We start from the raw sequence: 19,183 nt of genomic DNA on the forward strand, positions 1-19,183 counted from the left end.
TTATTACAATGTGAACAAACGCGGAAGCTAACTGACGTAACTATTTCACTTTAGAAACACTAGACTTTGGACTTCTTGCTAGCGCGCAGAAACGGCATCTATCAGGATAATATATTTATAGCAGAATATACGTTTATCGATAGTTTTAATGCTTGCAACCGAAGCTATATCACTTTAGAGGCTTGTTTGACTTGCTACTTTCTATCTGTTATCTGCGATCTGTCCGGAGCAGAGTTGAACAATGAAAGTGCACAGGGTCGTCCTTGCTTCTCGGCCTGGTAGGAAACATGTGATTCTGTTGCAGGAATTTGTACACACTGACCTAGTTTACGTTCGTGAGGCTTTACTGCGCTCTTGTGGCTCAATGGTGCAAGTCTTTATAACCACTTTGTTTTTGTTTTCTCACAAAGGTAAAAATGGGGTGCCAGCTCCTGAAAATTTCCGCCTGGAGGAGACGACTTTATCAACTGAGTTAAAAGAGGGAGAAGTTCTGGTGCGGACGCTGTACCTGTCTGTGGACCCATACATGGTAATAATAATCATAATCATAATCATAGTAATAGATTGTGAAATATAAAATAGGGTGATCAGATTATAAAAATTCAAAACTGGGGTACACCTGAGTTGGGATGACTGGTATAAATAAAATGTCTGTAAATTTTCTGTATTTGGCTAAACAAATGACAATTTATGATCTTTACTGCTGGCAGGGATCAGATTAGTCAAAAATTATGATAGTTCTGTTTTAGCCCCAGGTTAGACCTGATGTAGTCCAGGTTAGTCTTAGTTTAGTCCTAGTTTAGCCCAAATTGGTCAAAAATAGGGACACCTGGGACATTTCTTGTATAAAACTGGGACAAATCACAGGTTTTGTATAAATCTGCCGGGACAGGGGACACAGGGTTCAACCTGGGACTGTCCCGTCTGGTCACCCTAATGTAAAATGAAGATAAATGGTGGTATAATCCATTTAACTATTCACAACAATTCCACCAAATCAAGTAGTAATTGTATTTTTGCCGTCACTGGCTTTGTTTACATGCAGCCCAAATCTGATTATTATCTGATTGTACATCACCTTGTAAATGTAAATCAAAGAATCATTTTTTCAGGCAGCATACATTAGATAATACAATACATAATATAATATGTAACACCAATCTATATCAATTTATCAAATTATAGTGAAGCTTTGTAAAGCCGTATGGCGTGTGGTACAAACAAATTCCACATTATTTTTCTGTTTACAGATCATTTTAAAAATCTTATAACTCCCCAAATCTGGAAATAATCTGAGTTTGAGTGCACATGTCACCACAACTAATGTATAATACAGTATTCTTTTTTGGAAACTCACCATGTGTTAATGTTTTTTTTTGTTTTGTTTTCAAATGTTAAATCACTTTATAAAGTTTGTCTGGTCTTTCTCAGAGGTGCCGTATGAACGAGGACACAGGGTCGGACTATCTCCGCCCTTGGCCCCTCGGTGAAGCTGCAGACGGTGGAGGGGTGGGCCTGGTCCAGTCCAGCCGCTGCAGCTCACTGTCTGAGGGAGATGTGGTCACCTGCTTCACCTGGCCCTGGCAAACGCACGCTGTCCTGCAGGGGGCGACTCTACAGAAGGTGGGTGTTGTCCGAGGTGCATTGTATAACTTTTCTTTGACTTTGGAGGGTCTGTCAAATACTTTTCTCCATGGAGATGTTATTGCTTTATCTGGAATGTTTCACCGTATGGTATTAAACCTGTGTATCATCATGAAGACCAAACTAGACTAAGTTCCACGTCAGATCTGTAACTTAGAAACACCTGCAACTGAATAAATGTAAGGTGTCATACTGTGGAACATTCCAGGCAGAGCAATGACATAGGTGATCCCCAAGTGACATAATTCACCATTAAAGGCCTCTCTACTGCTGTTTATCATTAGTGTTTTTCTCTCGGTCTCAGTTGGACCCTCAGCTTGTGGATGGGCATCTCTCGTACTTCCTGGGTGCTGTGGGGATGCCCGGCCTCACCTCTCTGTTCGGCGTCAGAGACAAAGGCCATGTGACCAAAGGACAAACCATGGTGGTCAGTGGAGCGGCCGGCGCCTGTGGGTCTATAGCAGGACAGGTAAACACGTCCTCCCGTGTTACTGTGGCAGAGTGAGGAGGTTGTGGGTTAGACTCCTGGTCTCTCTAATTTATTTAGGTATGAAAATGTTCTTTGCAAGCTGTAAAATTTCTTGTCTCCTTGGGGTCGTATTCTGTGTAAAAGCTGCTAACCCTGTAGTTTACACAGGGGGGTCCTGGGGGGGTGGCATGAATTTATTATTATCATTTATAATATGTAACTCTTTGTTATTATAGTACCGTATTTTCCACACTATAGGGTGCTCTCATAACCCTCCAACCCCATCAAAAAACGAGTACGCGCCCCACAATCCAGAGCGCCCTATACTAGAGATGCGCGATATTTTTTCATCCGCAACCGCAACACAAAAGTCATCATCCGCCCGCTATCCATTTGCACCTAAAAGCAATTTTCAAAACCGCACTCGCCCGCCATCCGCCGATTGATTTTAGATTTTAGAACAATCATGTAGCAAACAAACTAAGGAGCTTTGATAAAAATACAAACTCTATAGCTCATTCATTCCAAATTTCGCTCAACGTGCATACCGTATTTTCTGAGCTATTAGACGCGCTCTTAAGCCTCCAACCACAACTGCACGCCACAATCCAGAGCGCCCTATACACGAATCCACTCGGGTGTCCCAGCACGACTTCAGTAAAGTACAAAGCCGCACCACCCACGGAACACACAAACACACATGGAGCAGACAGCGACCACACAGTCAAACACACCCACAGACACACTCATCACTCCACGCCGACGAGGAACGGAACAGAGGAACGAACTGAAAAAGCGAGTGCAATGTGCCACTTCTAGACACAACTGAACAACTGAGTCACTGCGAACACGCCGACAATCCGTTGGTCCCAGACACACCCTCCCTACACGCCACAACTGAACAAAGCCCAGAGTCACCGTGAACGAACAAACAAACAAAAACACTCACCCATCACACTGTTGTTTTGCGGTTTATTTGTGAAAAAAAGTTCGAAAATAGACCATTTAATGACAGTGCGTTTTATAATCCAGAGCGGAAAATACAGTATATTGTGACGTGTGTACTGTGTCCAAATAATATCCCTCGTGGATCAATAAAGTTTGTCTAAGTCTTCATGGAGATGTTATTGTTTTGTCTGGAATGTTTCACAGTATGGCATTAAACCTTTCTATCTTCATGGAGACCAAACTAGTCCAAGTGACAGGCCAGATCTGTGGAGAGGTGAAGTATTTTTGAGCTATAAAACCACCTGTAACTGAATAAATGTAAGGTAGAGCTGTTTAATGTCACACTGTGGAATATTCCAAGTAGAGCAGTGACATTTCCATCAAAACAAGCGTCTAAATTGAGTAACAGCGCTTCACACAGAGCAGTACCTACAGATAGCATCACACCTCCAAGTCTCTATATCTCATCTTTTCTGTGCAGATCGGTCATCTGGACGGCTGCTCCACCGTCGTCGGGATCTGTGGCTCTGAGGAAAAGTGCAAAGCTGTAGTGGAAAAACTTGGCTTCACTTCAGCTTTAAACTATCGAGAGGGAAACGTGTCCAACCGACTCAAACAGCTCTGTCCAAACGGAGTGGACGTTTACTTCGATAACGTGGGAGGAGACATCAGCGACACCGTAATATGCCAGGTACAGTGAATGCAACATCTGCTCAGTCTAATATTCACTAATGATCCTCAGATGTTGAACCTTCTCATTATTTGCTAGAAATTGGCTCCATAAACCGGCCGTGTTAGTCTTAAAATCTTTGGGGTTGAATAATGGCACCACTTCCTCAATCATTTCACTTTTGTTTACTAAAAGTGCACTGTGTAACTTTTCTGGTAGAGGTCCCACCGGTTACTTGTCTCCATGGAGATGTTACAGCTTTACCTCCAATATTCCAAAGTATGGCATTCCACTTTTTCATCTACATAGAAACAAGCAAGAGGTGCCATCAGGCCAATTCACAGGTGAGATCTGTGAAGAGGCGACCCCACTCACAGTAAGAATGCTCATTAATGTTTGTAAAGTTGTTTTTGAGCAATAAAAACACCCATAATTGAATAAAAGCATCTTATATATTTTTATTGTTTAATACCATATTTTAGAACATGCAGGCAAAGTAAAAGCATCTCCATAGTAGCGAGCCCCAACCTGAAAAGATACACAGTGCAGACAGAAAAGACGCTGAACTTTGTCCCAGTTTTTGTTTCATGTGGGTAGGCTCAGGGATTACAGAGATGTGAACCATAAACCAGGGCAACAACCTGCAATCTGACACTTACAGCAAACTCCACCTGAGGATTCTCATGTGTTCCAGCTCAATAATAAGTGAATGCAGTTTTTTTTGTTTTTTGTTGAACATTTCATATGACAACAGTTTTGAAAGAGCCCAAATGACTCTATTTTCTGATCTATGTTCTAAAGTAGTTTCCTCATCACAAACAAACCTGGAGTTGTGTTTTGTTTCATTCACACGTTTAACACACAAACTCACATTTAGGCTGACTTTTTCTCAGCTGTGTTTCAAATATTCAGAGTGTTTCTTAGCTTGTGAAAGTGCCTTCATAGTTCATAAATGTTCTGCATGTATGTGGACACCAGATTTTCAAAAATTAATTTTGAAAAAATAAGGCAGAACACCATCACACATGTTGGATATGTTAAAATCAGACGTCTGGTCTTTCTAAAACAGCCCATTTGATGTTGGTGGGTGCTGTCATTTTTTTGGTATAACATGGTAAAGATGCCACCAAATGTATTTTGTTCCATTTTTAACACTTAATATCTTGTAGAGTGTTCATCACAGAGGCTCTGTTTTAAAATACAAAGTCCACAGTGGTGTGTGTGGGAAGGTGTATGTTCAATATCAAACCTCTGTCTTTGAAACTGCACTTTCCACACTCCTTCAAACATGCCCTCGAATTTGAAGAGGAGAATTTTCGAGCAAATTCAAGCCCCCAGAAATCTGTGGTAAATCAAAAGCACATGTGTAAAAGTCCAGATTCCACAAGTACATTTCCCAAATTTTAACCCTTGAAAATTTGAATGACCGACCTTGCATAGTTTTTTAGATACAACAATCTGAAAGTGGCTCCTTGAACAACTCTGCTCAAAGCAGGTCAGGGGGGAGTTGACAAAATATGTTTAATGACAAAACTATAAGGAGTTTGGAGCTAAAATTTGGGACTTTTCCTGTTGGAAAGTGTGTGAACCTCAGAGAATTTTTTCAGTCAAATCTGAGATGGTCGGGAGGGGACATTTGGAGATTTGGTGTGGAATGACCCCTAACTCTATTGAACTAAAGGTAAAATTTTGCTGTTAACTTGAAAACTACCACTTCATGACATCACAAGGTGGAACAGAGCATTTTGAGCTTTGGAGATGTAGACAGACTAATAATAAAGAGTTACTCAAACACATGTGAATGAAACAAAACACAAGTCCAGGTCTGTTTTTGAGGAGGTAACAACATTATAACAAGTCAAATCAGTGCAATATAAAACCTTTAAGTCTAACAAAAATACTACAGTAACAGTAACACTTTCTGTTTTCTTAATTTTCAGATGAACAAAAATGGCCATGTGATTCTGTGCGGTCAGATTTCTCAGTACAACAAAGATGTTCCGTACCCTCCTCCTCTGAGCGAACAAACCCAGGAAGCTCTGAATAAAAACAACATCACCAGGGAAAGGTTCTTGGTCCTAAACTACATGGACAAAGCCGACGCCGCCATCTGCGAACTCAGTCAGCTAGTCAGGGCCGGACAGGTCAAGGTGAGCACGAAGCAGAGAGGCCCTTTCAAAATAAAAGACTGTTTCATTTAGAGCTGTTTTACCTGGTGTGTTTTTGGTTCATGTATTTCAGGTTTTGGAGACGGTTGTGAATGGGATTGAAAATATGGGAGGTAAGTTTCATTGTGTTTATTGATCCACATGGGAACCAGTATTAGAATAAAGAAAAAGTGAAATGTTTTATAGAGCCCTGCTGCAGTCTTCAAATAATTAAAGGTGCTTGTCTCCATGGAAATTACTTTACTTATTAACGGTGCATTATACAACTTTTCGTTTGGAGGTTTGTCATCTTCTTGTTTCAGTGCAGATGTCATTGCTCTGCTTCAAATGTTCCACAATATTACATACAATATTTATTCATACAACATTTATGAAAGTACAAGTTGTTTTAGAGCTCAAAAATACCTAGAAACAGACATTGGGACTGTGAGCAGGGCTGCTTCTCCACAGATCTGACCTGTAACTTTGGTCTGGTTTGGTCTTCATGAAGATAAAAATGTTTAATCATCTCCATGGAGGAAAGTATTTGATGGACTCTCCACCAGAAAAGTTACACGATGCACCTTTAAGCCTTTTCCTGGAATATTTCAGAGGGGCTGTCACTAACAATTATTGAGGGTCATTGGTTTAGACCTGGTTTTAGACCTAGTTTAGACCTGGTTTAGTCCTGGTTTAGACCTGGTTTAAACCTGATTTTAGTATTGGTTCAGACCTGGTTTTAGTCCTGGTTTAGACCTGGTTTAGTCCTGTTTCAGACCTGGGTTTAGACCTGGTTTAGACCTGGTTTACACCTGATTTTAGTCGTGCTTTAGACCTGATTTTAGACCTGGTTTTAGTCCTGGTTTAGACCTGGTTTAGTCCTGTTTCAGACCTGGGTTTAGACCTGGGTTTAGACCTGGTTTAGACCTGATTTTAGTTGTGCTTTAGACCTGATTTTAGACCTGGTTTAGTCCTGGTTCGGACCTGGTTTTAGTCCTGGTTTTAGTCCTGGTTTAGACCTGGTTTTAGACCTGGTTTTAGTCCTGGTTTTAGTCCTGGTTTAGACCTGGTTTTAGTCCTGATTTAGTCCTGGTTTAGACCTGGTTTTAGTCCTGGTTTTAGTCCTGATTTAGTCCTGGTTTTAGTCCTGATTTAGTCCTGGTTTTAGTTCACGCCTCACCTATTGAAAACCTCTGATCTAGAGTCTAGATGATTCGTGGACAAATGTTTACACCAAAAATGAAAAGAAAAAAAAACATTTACTAATTTCTCATGTCATTTTCATGTAATTCCTGCTTTGTCTGAGTCATAAAACCTCTTCTATCAGCATACGACGCGTTTTGGAGCCTGTGTAGTTGACAATTATTTTGATAAGTTGCGATTAATCGATTAAATTGTTGCAGCCTTAGATTCCAGGCAAAACAATGATATGACCCTCCCCCTAAAACGTGCCCAAGATTAGTGTAGAGTTGAGTTGTTATAAAGAAAGTGTTCAAATCTAAAAACGGAACTTATTATTTTATTCCTTCCTTCTTTCAGTTGCCTTCTGCTCCATGATGAAAGGAGGAAACATCGGCAAACAGATCATCAAGATATCAGACTGAGATGACACTTTTTGTCCCAGGAGCCTTATTTTACCCTTTAGATTCAGTGGCGACCGTAACATCCTTCTCCTGACCAGTGACTGTAAATGAATCTAAATAATTGTCTGTTTTTTCTGGTTAATTCATATGTTCAATTTTCATTTTAAAATACCAAGCAGTTAACATATGCAATAAAATATACACAGTTTAGTTTGGACTGCAGAACCTGAGAAAAAAATCCATAAATCCATAAATATAAATTTGCTGATAAGAAACCTGCATTCTGTGTATTTTATAAAGAAATTGAATTATATGTGAGGAGTATTCAATCTTGTAATAACTCAAAGGCAATAAAAACAGTAGAATTCTGGTCCTGTTTTTTTTTTGTTTTTGTTTTGTTTTGTAGCCTTACTTTACCTTTTGACGCAAAGATGACCCTAACATGACTGAAATTACTTTAAATGAATGAATTTGTCTGTTTAAAAAAACAATAATGAAAGACTGAAATATGGTGATTGAAGACTTCGTGTGCCATTGCTGCTTTTGTTTTTTGTTTTTTTTTGGTTTAGTTTTTCTGTATCCTGATTTTACCCTTTGATACACTAATTACTGTTTTTTTGTTGTTGTTTTTTTTACAACTTTAATGATTATGAAACACTTACCAATTAAGGTTACATAATAAAACTGTCAAATTTAAACCTCTTTGAACCTTGTGTTTTTAAATATTAGATTATTCACAATTTTCCATATTTGTCACTGTAACCCTAAATTAAAACTAAAGTTCTTGTCAGTTGCAATTTAAAGTTTAATAGTCGTCAAGTCTAAGGTTATGTTTATTTTATTAGTCGACTTGTCAAATCTATTTTATCTCATTGTGCACTGAGAGAAAAATTGAAGATTTCTAGAATTTTAGGAATAAAGTTTATTAATTTGAAAATGTGTAGGCCTGTGTAAGTATATCTCTTTTGTTAGTTTTTTTGCCATTTTGATTTGATAATGCTGATCCCTTTGTTATAATTTTTTATGAGTAACTGTATTCGGTTACAGTTACTGTTTCAATGAGTGGTATACAGCCCCCCCCCCCCCCCCCCCCCCCCTAAGCAAGCAATGACTACATGCATATGCGATAACATTTACTCTTGGACTTCTTGCAGCCACTGTCAAACTGTAATTAAAAGTGATTTTGACCAGGTAAATTGTTGCGTGTGAGCGCCTCAGTAACCATGGTAACGATGACAGCTGTACACGCCCCTCTCCCTCACAGGAGCCAATCACAGTGCACGCAGAGTGCACAGGGCGGGCGTTAAGAGTTTTTTGACTTTTCATTGGTTTACATGATTCAGCTGCGTCATCAGTCAAAACAAACTTTTCTCTGGATGTCAGTCAGTTTATACGTGCTCTTGTTGTTTTATACTATTTACCAAGACCTAAACGAGTCGTTGTGATATCTGTGTCCTTGATAAATGCATTGTAAAGCTCTGTTCTGCTGCGTAAAGGCGTCACAATCGCCAGTAATGTATTTTGTTGGCTGCTCTGCTTTGGTTTTCTTGTTCTGTTGTTGAGATGTCGGTTCTGGGAATGAGAAAAAAAACTTTACTTTAGTCCTGTAGGTATTTTCAATTCTCACTGATCGTTCTATAGCAGAAGAGAGCAAGTGGGCGTTTCCAAAATGAATTCTCCAGTGCGTAACGGAGTGCGTAAAACCCAATTGGACAGGTACTACGCGGCAAAATCATTTCACGTAGGAGGCGATTTGTTTGCGCCTCCTGCGCTCTTCAAGGTTGTTTGTGCTGAAAACACATTGAAACGTTGAAATAACAAAGTATCCATTACCAAAAGGAGCTGCCACACGTGCATGTTTACGCACGGGTGAGTGTCGTTTCCTCCACGTGCAGAGAAACGGAGATGCACAGGTGTTGAAAAGGTAAACTGCAGGATTGGGTGACCAAAATTGCCAAAATAAATGTGGTCCTATGTATCGGGTTTGGTAAACTACAGGACAACACAGTTAATCCAAGCACCTGTGCAACCTACAGCACTGTTGGCACTGTTTACTGTAACTAAACGAAAACCACGGTGTAAAACTGATGTTCCATGAAGTGTAATTTGTTGTATAATGCCCCAGCTTTGGATATTTCTGGATGGACATTTCTGTTAGTTATTTGAGAAGTTTAGGCACATCTGGGCATTTTTTTTTTGCATTTCTGCTTTACCCCACACTCAACTGCAGTGTTTAATTTTGTGTTTTATGAAGAGTGGGGGAAATTTTGGCTTTGCAATCTACAAATAGGCCAGTAGGTGATGCTAAAGGGCTTCTTCAGAATTTCAGCTGATGTACAGAAGCCCAGTCTGTAGGATGTGTTTAATACTGATTTAAAATGAACTGAAGGCGCACTATGTAACTTTAGAGGTGGAGGGTTTGACACCTGCTCGTCTCCAGAGGGGTGTTTTTGCCATAATATGATATTGAAACTTCTCTTACATTCTTTTTTTTTTTTTTTTTTTTTTTTTTAATGCAGCTGTTTTTATTACAAAATCAAATAAGATGATTCATAGTGTGAGTGTGAGCTATGTGAGCTGGGTGGCCTCTCCACAGATATGGCCTGTAACTCATGTGTCACCTGTTTGTCTCCATGAAGATACGTGTTGAAAGAAGAATTGCAGCACAGTAACACATTTTATGGACAATTTACCAGATTAATCATTGTCTTTAATCATGAATCAAAGTTCCATCTCGTTATAGTCGCTATGATTGTTTTAGTCAGGAATGATTTCTTTCTGATTTCGATAGTGATATGTTTAAATTCAAAACTAAGAAGGTTAAACATGGTGATTGGAGAATTTTTGAGAATATTCATATTCACAAATGAAGTATATACATGAAAATCTGAAATTTGGTGAAGTCATATGGATTTGATCATTCTGCTGCTTTTGTTCTAGAAGGTCTTTTGGTATATTTGGAGAGTCTGTAGAGTCTGTGCACTATTTCACACAAACAGTGATCAAAATCCTGCTCTTTTCATAGTCATTCTTTCATGTTTTTCATTCATGTGTTTACCATATTTTCCTCACTATAGGGGGCGCTTTTAAGCCTCCAACCCCATCAAAAAACGACTGCGCACCCCACAATCCAGAGCGCCCCATACACGAATCCACTCGGGTGTCCCAGCACGACTTCAGTAAACTAGAAAGCTGCACCACCCACAGAACACACAAACACACACGGAGCAGACAGCGACCGCACAGTCAAACACACCCACAGACACACTCATCACTCCACGCCGACGAGGAACGGAACGGAGGAACGAACCGAAAAAGTGAGTTCAATGTGCCACTTCTAGACACAACTGAACAACTGAGTCACTGCGAACTAGGGGTGTGCAAAAATATCAAAATATCGATATATCGTATCGTTTAATGTGCTGATACAGTATTGATATTGTGGGCTGCTGTATTGATATATCGTCAAAAGTATTTTAGGTATTTTTTCGCTAAATTAGTTTGTGTAAGAGCTACAGTTGTGTTGACATTTTCACTGTTTTGAGTAAAATGGATGTTTTTCACATTCACTTTTCACAAACTTAGTGGACTTGTAGTATTAGAGCCATCATTTAGCTTTTTTTGCACTGTCCTGTATCGAATCGATGTGAAATATGTTGTATCGAATCGTACTGAATCGAAAGCTCACTGTATAGAAAAGCGTATCGTATTGTGGCCTATGTATCTATCGTATCGATAACTTCTTAACGATACCCAGCTCTACTGCGAACACGCCGACAATCCGTTGGTCCCAGACAGCCCCCTCCCTACACGCCACAACTGAACAAAGCCCAGAGTCACCGTGAACGAACAAACAAACAAAACCACTCACCCATCACACTGTCCAGTGCGGTTTATTTGTGAAAAAAGTTTGAAAATAGACCATTTAGTGACAGTTTATAATCCAGAGCGCCCTATAGTGTGGAAAATACGGTATTTAGTCAATGTTTCACAACGCATTACAGTCTACATGCATTATATTCAATCTGATGTCATAAAATAAAACATTCAGTGTGTGGAACAGTCAAACTCTAAGTCAGTGAGCAGGTGTAGGCAGAAGCTAAAGCTTATTGTGCGTTAATGGACATTCATCTCAAAATGAATATGACATTAATACAACATTTTAGTACATCATAATAAAAGTCAACTAGTCAATAAATTATTCTGATTAATGGTTGCAGCCCTTCATCTTATCTTATAAATCAGAATAAAGCATTTTTAACAGATTGTTTTTATTTTTTAGGCCTTCTTGGATCTCGTCTCTAAAATGTGCTCCGTTCCTGGCGTTCCCACTCCAGGCTCTGAAGTGTCTGTCGTCGTCACCAGAGTGAACCTGAACCAGAACTGTGGCCTGGTGGAGCTGTGGGCCAGTCTCAACAACGAAATCAAACACGTATACGAGCAAATGCGAGAGGAGATCCAGATTCCCACGAGAAACTTCTGTGGCCCGGAAGGCAAAACCGGAGACCTGTGTTTGGTAAATGTTGATGAGAAATGGCACCGGGCTAGAATTGTGTCCATACAAGATCAGAACTATAATGTTTTTTTAATTGATCATGGACAGCCGCACGCCACGATTAGCGCCAAGCTGGCATGGGGCAGAGACGAGTGCTTCATCCTCCCACCTGAAATCGAATGCTGCGTGCTCGCCAACGTCCTCTCCACCGAAACCACCTGGCCGGAAAGAGCCACTAACTTTCTTAAATCTCTACCAGGCAAAGAATTCCAAGGATTGGTCCAAAATGCGTTAATGCCGGATAGGACGATTTTGCTGGACCTGCCGATAATTTCAAAGCATCTGTGCAAGGAAGGGGTTGCCAAAAAGATTCCTGGTGGAGAATTCAAAAATTTGGTGTTAAAATGTCTGAATTTGCCGAAAGAAAAAACAAATCAGACGATCACAAAAGAAGCAAAGCTTGAATGTTAATAACCAGCTTGAAAACGAAAATCGCTACTTTTACCCCGAACTTATGACGAATACATTAGAATCTATACGCGTGACAGAAGTGATCGATCCAGGAAACCTATTTTGCGAGCTTGCTATATATTCGAAAGCAATTAAGATCTTGTCCGAACAACTGAACGAAGAACTCAAAGCGAAACCTCGCACTGACGATCCCCAACCTCAAACCGCTGGAATGCCATGTGCCGTTTTTGGAATAGATGGAAAATGGCGGCGTTCTATTCTAAAACAACAAATAACTTCCAAGGATGCTATGGTTGAAGTGTTTTTCGTAGATGAAGGCAAAACTGAACTAGTCCAAGCTACAAATGTAAAAAAATTGGATGTGAAATTTTTGAGAATGCCTGTTGCAACTTATAATTGCAAGTTAGACGGAGTAAAGAACGAGAAACAATGGGAGCAAAAAGAAATCAATTACTTAAAATCGTTAATACTGAACCAAAACATCATAGCTAGATTTGATAGTCATATTTTACCAGAAGATCAGTACAGTGTTAGTCTCTACACCCCCAGTGCAGCTTGTATAAATGACCAGTTTTTGGAAAAGAAGGTAGACGAAATCCAAATTGACGCAAGACCACGTACGATGTTTCTAAGCGATTACACTCATGACAGTGCGGACCCAAGCAGTTTGCCGACTTGCTACAGCTCTCCGTTCAGTCCTATGGAGATGCCACTTTGCGATTTGTTAACCGTCGGAGCTTGCATCAGCGTCAAAATCTCCTGCGTCGACACTCCGAACAAATTTTGGTGCCAGACTTCTCAATGTGACAAAAAGCTGGGTATTCTAATGAGCGACTTGCAAGCACATTACGCATCTGTTCACCCAAAACCGCTTGTGGATTCCATTTGTGTAGCGCGAAATCCTGACAACAACATGTGGTACAGGGCCAAAATCATCGCAAACCAGCGATCTCCCGATGTGGAAGTTCGATTTATAGATTTTGGTCAAACTAAAAAGGTCCCATTGCGAGAATTACATCCGATAGACCCAACTTTTCTCAGACTTGACGCACAAGCATTCCAGTGTTCCTTGTTCGACGTTCCACTTGCAGATATTAACTACGCAAACGAAGAATTTCACAAGTTCGTAGATTCAGATTTGGCTCAAAACGGCGGGCTAACTTGCGTCATAAAAGCAGTTGAGTCCGATGAAGAAGGCATGCTGCTAAACGTGGTTGATCTGAAAACTCCATCTGAAAGTTTGTCTCAAGTTCTAGCTGAAAAACTCGCGGCAAGACCTGAACTTTTGAACCATTCAGACCACAAAATCAAAGTGAATTCAAAAGAAAAGCTCTACATAAGCTATTCCGAGACGGTCCATAACTTCTACGGTCAACTTGAAAAAAATTCACAACTGTTCCAGCAACTACAGAATGATATTGAAAAACTAGTGGCCAATTACTCATTTGCTCTTGATGACCTCTGCATAGCGAGATACAAAGATTCTAAATGGCAAAGAGGACAAGTTGTAGAAACATCTCCAGATTTAAAAGTGCATTTTGTTGATTTTGGTGAAACGCGCCTTGTAAACAAATCAGATATTCGCCCATTTCCACGTGAAGCAAGTGCAGCAAAGACTATTCCTGTTTTGGCTGTTCCTCTTGGGTTGTTCAACATCCCAGAAGAGATCCCTCAAGAAATCAATGCATGGTTTGTTGAAAAAGTTGACGGTCAAAGTTTAACAATGTCTGTGTTGGGAAAAGGACCAAATGGGAAGCTCATGGTTGAGTTATTTGATGGTTTGAAAAGTTTGAATGTGCAAGTGAGAGATAAAATTGTGAATTTTGCAAAAGCTGAGCAAGAAGAGAAAATGGATGTGTCCAGTGGGGCAGTGATGAAACAAAATAACCAACAAAAATCACCAACAACGCAAAGTGAACAGTTAAATATTAAGGATAAACCCACGTCACCGTCTCAAAATGCTCATTGCAACTCTACAGCTAAGGAAACAGATGCCAGTATTCAACCTACAAGTGCCATGGAAAACAATAATCAAGGAAATACTAAATCGACACCAAATCAAACCGCAACCTCAAGTAAAAGTCTCACTTACAAAAAGCCAATTATATATTTTAACAAGACCGAAGTGCTGCATGCCTCCTGTATTTCAAGTCCAGATTACTTTTGGTGTCAACGCAGCAACACTGATGAGTTGGACAAAGTGACTGAACTTGCTCAAAATGAAGGACAAGCTCCACAAGATCCTTGTTTCCCACAGTCGCTCCGTGTTGGAAGCCCATGTTTGGCTTTGTATAGAAGTGACAAACAGTGGTATCGGGCACAAGTCGTAGAAAAACATATAAACAAATTTTCTGTTGTATTTATCGACTACGGAAACGAAGAAGAGATTGATTACAAAAACGTGCGGCCGATATCTACCAATTTGCTTGAGATTTCGCCGCAAGCCTTTTTGTGCACGTTGTACGGAATTGTCCACGATGAAGAGCTGTGGCTTGATTCACTTTACGACGAATTCTACGAACTTCTCACAAATAAACCGCTGAACGTAAAGGTGCTAGACATGACGCAGAATATGGACGTCAATGTGCCGCAGTACATGGTCCACATAGACAACGCTGACGTGGATAAACTGTTAAACGATTATGTCATTGGACCATCAATCCCACCGAAAGAGATCTGCGAGCTGTCTCAGGATTATTTCACTCATTTCTACTGTGAGCCAAAGAGTCTAGTCGATAAAAAAGTAGAAGCAATCGTGACTTCCAGTTCTGGACCTGGGCGCTTTTGGTGTCAGTATAGTGATTCAGAAAAGCTGATTGAAATCACTAAACTTATTCCAAAAGGTAGTTTGGACGAAATCAAATCATTCTCTGATAGGGTTTCTCCAGGAAGTCCGTGCCTTGTTTTATCTGACAACGAATGGAAAAGAGCACAAGTTATTAAAAGAATAGTGGGCAGTGTAGAAGTAGCTCTCGTCGACTACGGCTGTGAACACGAGCTCTATTGCCAAGACACAAGACCGATTCCACTTAGTCTGAGGATGATTCAACCTCAGGCGTTTTTATGTCGTATGGAACATTTTGACGAGAATGCACTTTGGAATGACAAGCTTAATGATCAGTTTCACAAAGCGATGGCGGACAAGGTTTTAGAACTAACTATTGTATCCGTAGCGTTCGATGAAGATGTTAAAATCCCACTATATACTGTTGAACTTGGTGCTAGTTCTTTGGAGAAAGTGAAAAAAGTATTCTACAAGCTAAGTGTGCCTGAAACTACTGCACAAAATTCTCTGACGACTACGACAACTGTTCCCATTGTCCAGAACACATTCAGAAGCCCTAAACTTGAAAAAAACACAACAGTGGCTGCGTATGCTTTAACTATATCGGGACCAGGCTACTTTTGGTGCCAGTTTTCCGACCGCGTACAACTAAACAAAATAGAAAAAATGGTAAAAGATAAAGCGAGAATGCTAAAACGAGATCGGAATTTCGGACATACTCTGGTCCCCGGCGACGCATGTATAGGATTGTCCCCAGAAGGTAGTTATTATCGCGCTCAGATTCTTCGCAAAATGGAAAATAAGTTCACAGCTTTGTTTATCGACTACGGAAGAGAAGGCGATGTTATGATCGGGAATGCCCGCCCGATTTCTCAAAGCTTGCTCCAAATTCGTCCCCGCGCGTTTCTTTGCTGTTTAAACGGATTTGACTATTCGAAAGGAAGCTGGGATGATGCTGTGTTCGATTATTTTAACAATTTCTTAACAGGCAAGCTTCTCAAAGTGACCCCAGTTCGCAAACTTATACACAAAGATGAAAAATTGTCCCAGTTTGTTGTTGATATAGAATGTGGAACTGAGTCAGTAAAGGAGGTGATGCAGAAGTATTGGAAAGCGACAAACATGGACAATGTTTCAACCGAACTAGACAAAAATCGGCAAGCTGACTCAAACCCCATTAAGAAAATGGCGTATAAGAACCCCAAAGTAACCCTGAACAAAACTGAGCTAGTCTACGCTTCCTGTATAGGAGATCCACATTTTTTCTGGTGTCAGTTCGTCACTTGGGCCGATTCCGATATTAAAAAAATGGCGCAGGAAGCAGGACTGTCCCAACCGCCCCCCACAACTTTGAGTAAAGGAGACTCCTGCTTGGCCTTGTTTTCAGATGATAACCACTGGTACAGAGCATTGATCAGTGAGAAAAAACGCGAAAAGATCAATGTCATTTTCATCGATTACGGAAACGAAAGCGACAACATGACGATCAAAGATACAAGAATCCTGCCGCAAAATCTGCTTGATGAACCTCCGCAGGCCTTTCTGTGCACACTGTACGGGTTTGACCAGTCACAGGGAACGTGGGACGATGACGTGTACGACGATTTTTACAACACGATTCTGAGCCAACGCCTGAAAGTGAAGATTATGAGCGTGACGGAAAACGCAGACCTGGAGATACCTCAGTACGCAGTGATGATCGAGATGGAAGGAGGAACCAGTGTGAATAAGCTAATGGAGAAGTACTGGACAAGATCGACTGGACCCCAAAAGCCAACGGAGCAGGTAAATACAGTTTAGTAATATTTTGCTGATAAAACTTGTAATTGAGTGTTTTTAATTCCTATTTTTATTCCGTTTATTTTACAGGAAGCTGCCAGGACTTCTAATCGCCCATTACTATGATGTACAGGTAAAGATTTTTTTATTCAACATTATTCTATATTTTAAGATGGAAGAAGAATTTTAAGAAGAAGGTTATAGGATTTTGACCTATGCTCCAGCTCAGTGTTAGACTTTGGACAATTAAGAATCTTTTTACATGAATCATGCCTTGTTATTATTTACCCTTAATTTCTGAACTATAAGTCGCTCTGGAGTGTACATCACATCAGCCAAAAAAAGTGTAATGAAGAAGAAGTGCAACTTATGTCTTAGTTGCACTGGACTATAAGTTTGCACATTTCCTGTGTAAAGTCAAGTTGTAGTAACAACAATAGAAGAGAGAACAACAGACTGTTAACGTCACACATGAACAGTTCTTCAGATAAACTATAACATAAACAACAGAACAGAACAAGTTTAACAAACTCTCCATCTCACTCCAAATCACTAAATCCATTGAATTCTTCATCCTCGGTGTCACTTCTGAACAACTCAGACTCAGCATCGGTTCCAGTTAGAATGACATGATACAGACAGAACAGAGGCTCTTTCTGCAGGAGACATGTGCAGTAGAGTGAAGTGACAGTGGTACAGGAGGAACAGGAGCAGCAGATACTCACACACAAGACTAGAACCTCTCACCACTTCACTCTCAACATTTTAATTTGGGTCTGGTCAAGTGTTAACGGAGGGAAACGGGCAGATTTTTGACATTCAAATGTCTCTTATTCAGAAACTAGAGGGACTATTGAAATAAGTAAAGTATCAGAATGTAGGAAAGAGTTACACTCCAACAGGGTCAAGTTAAACCTGTGATATTCTTTCAAGTTGTTGACAAAAAAATTTAAAAACTCATGTCGGTAACGGAGGGAATGAAATATGCAGCACTTTTTGGGCAATAAATCCAAACAGTGATAACTCTTGGTTCTCACTTCCATATCCTTAACAAACTGGTTTGAATATTTGCTTCATATAGTTTTCTACCATATGGTACAAGATTAGGTTGAAAAACCTCTTACTTTTTGACTCATGAGATTTTTTATTAAGAAAGATCATGGTAACGGAGGGAAAGTAACGGAGGGAAAATTGTGCAAACAAGTAGAAGGTGCAGGATTTTACATCATTTGTCAACTTTTTTCTTCTGAAAACTTTAATATTACTTCAAAATGAAAGTTAAACTATTTCTATAAAATATGTCAGTCCTTCCAAGCACATTTTTATCATTTTAAATACATAAAAAAAAAAAAAAATTATGTACCTTCATCAACAATTCAAAGATGGAAAAACACAAGATATGATGAAATACATCCATTTATTTGATTTGCAGGTCTTTGAAATTTGGGAAATAATTTTTGTTTCATGTTTCATACATGGTCTGTTTAAAACGTCTGTAACTTTAGAACCAAAAATGGTACAGAAAAAAGGTCAACAGTTTCATAAACTAGAGAACATATGTATCTGTTCAATACATTTTTATATCAGATGAATTAACTTGAATTTTTGACCCTGCTGTTTACTTGTTTACCATGAAAAAAGTGACACTTATAGCCCGAAAAATATGGTATTTATTTTATTTAAAGCAAGGACAGTGCACAGGAAGAGAAAAGATGCTCTGCATCATATTTAGCTCCAAGCTCCTTTCCATCTGCAGTCCTTGGGCAGGTACAAAATACATTAAAGAAACCATTAATATTAAACCAACTCTAACATCAACATTTCATCAGTAACTGTGTTTCCTTAAAATAACTACAATCCAATCTATCAGTGAAAATTTAGAACAATCAGAATTAATTCATTCTAATTTAGATAAATACAAGATTGCAAATTCATTTTCTTCTAAAATACTCAGATTTATTGTCATCAGTTTCCTCTAAAACAGTTCCCAATTTTTTTTCCTGGGGACCATAGTTTAAAAATCACAAACCCTGTGACCCAAGTAAATAGAAAGTAGTTTTCAAGTTAACGGCTACATTTTAACTTGGAGAAGAGAGATGAGCAATTGGGCTGAAATCAGTTACCGTATTTTCCGGGTCATTAGTCACGCTCTTAAGCCTCTAACCTCATCAAAAACGACCACGCACCCCACA

At 39.6% G+C, this 19,183-nt stretch overlaps 2 protein-coding genes across 2 annotated transcripts in view; both read left to right on the forward strand.

Annotated features, from left to right (window-relative positions):
- Window positions 1–24: 24 nt before the first annotated feature.
- ptgr2 (prostaglandin reductase 2) lies at window positions 25–8,163 on the forward strand. Its single transcript, XM_020917302.2, has 8 exons — window positions 25–278; window positions 411–529; window positions 1,432–1,623; window positions 1,949–2,113; window positions 3,543–3,752; window positions 5,672–5,881; window positions 5,973–6,012; window positions 7,418–8,163. The coding sequence occupies exons 1-8, from the start codon at window positions 242–244 to the stop codon at window positions 7,480–7,482; spliced, it is 1,038 nt and encodes a 345-aa protein (XP_020772961.2). The 5' UTR covers window positions 25–241; the 3' UTR covers window positions 7,483–8,163.
- A 1,078-nt stretch (window positions 8,164–9,241) lies between these two features.
- The window catches only part of LOC129410348 (tudor domain-containing 6), an 11,463-nt gene continuing 1,521 nt past the window's right edge, over window positions 9,242–19,183 (forward strand). The window contains 4 exon segments of the mRNA XM_055158309.1: window positions 9,242–9,330; window positions 11,744–12,393; window positions 12,395–16,997; window positions 17,082–17,124. Coding sequence (XP_055014284.1) covers window positions 11,768–12,393; window positions 12,395–16,997; window positions 17,082–17,117 — 5,265 coding nt within the window. The 5' untranslated portion in view covers window positions 9,242–9,330; window positions 11,744–11,767 and the 3' untranslated portion in view covers window positions 17,118–17,124.

Source organism: Boleophthalmus pectinirostris, unplaced genomic scaffold, assembly GCF_026225935.1.
Source record: "Boleophthalmus pectinirostris isolate CB_2022bp ecotype Guang Dong unplaced genomic scaffold, ASM2622593v1 HiC_scaffold_10, whole genome shotgun sequence".
Taxonomy (NCBI): domain Eukaryota; kingdom Metazoa; phylum Chordata; class Actinopteri; order Gobiiformes; family Gobiidae; genus Boleophthalmus; species Boleophthalmus pectinirostris.

What these genes read in the sequence shown, in the direction of transcription:
- ptgr2 (XM_020917302.2), top strand. Translation starts at nt 242, where the DNA reads ATGAAAGTGCACAGGGTCGTCCTTGCTTCTCGGCCTG. An exon ending in TGTCTGTGGACCCATACATG is followed by an intron (nt 530 to 1,431) that starts GTAATAATAATC and finishes GGTCTTTCTCAG; the next exon opens with AGGTGCCGTATGAACGAGGA. An exon ending in AGGGGGCGACTCTACAGAAG is followed by an intron (nt 1,624 to 1,948) that starts GTGGGTGTTGTC and finishes TCTCGGTCTCAG; the next exon opens with TTGGACCCTCAGCTTGTGGA.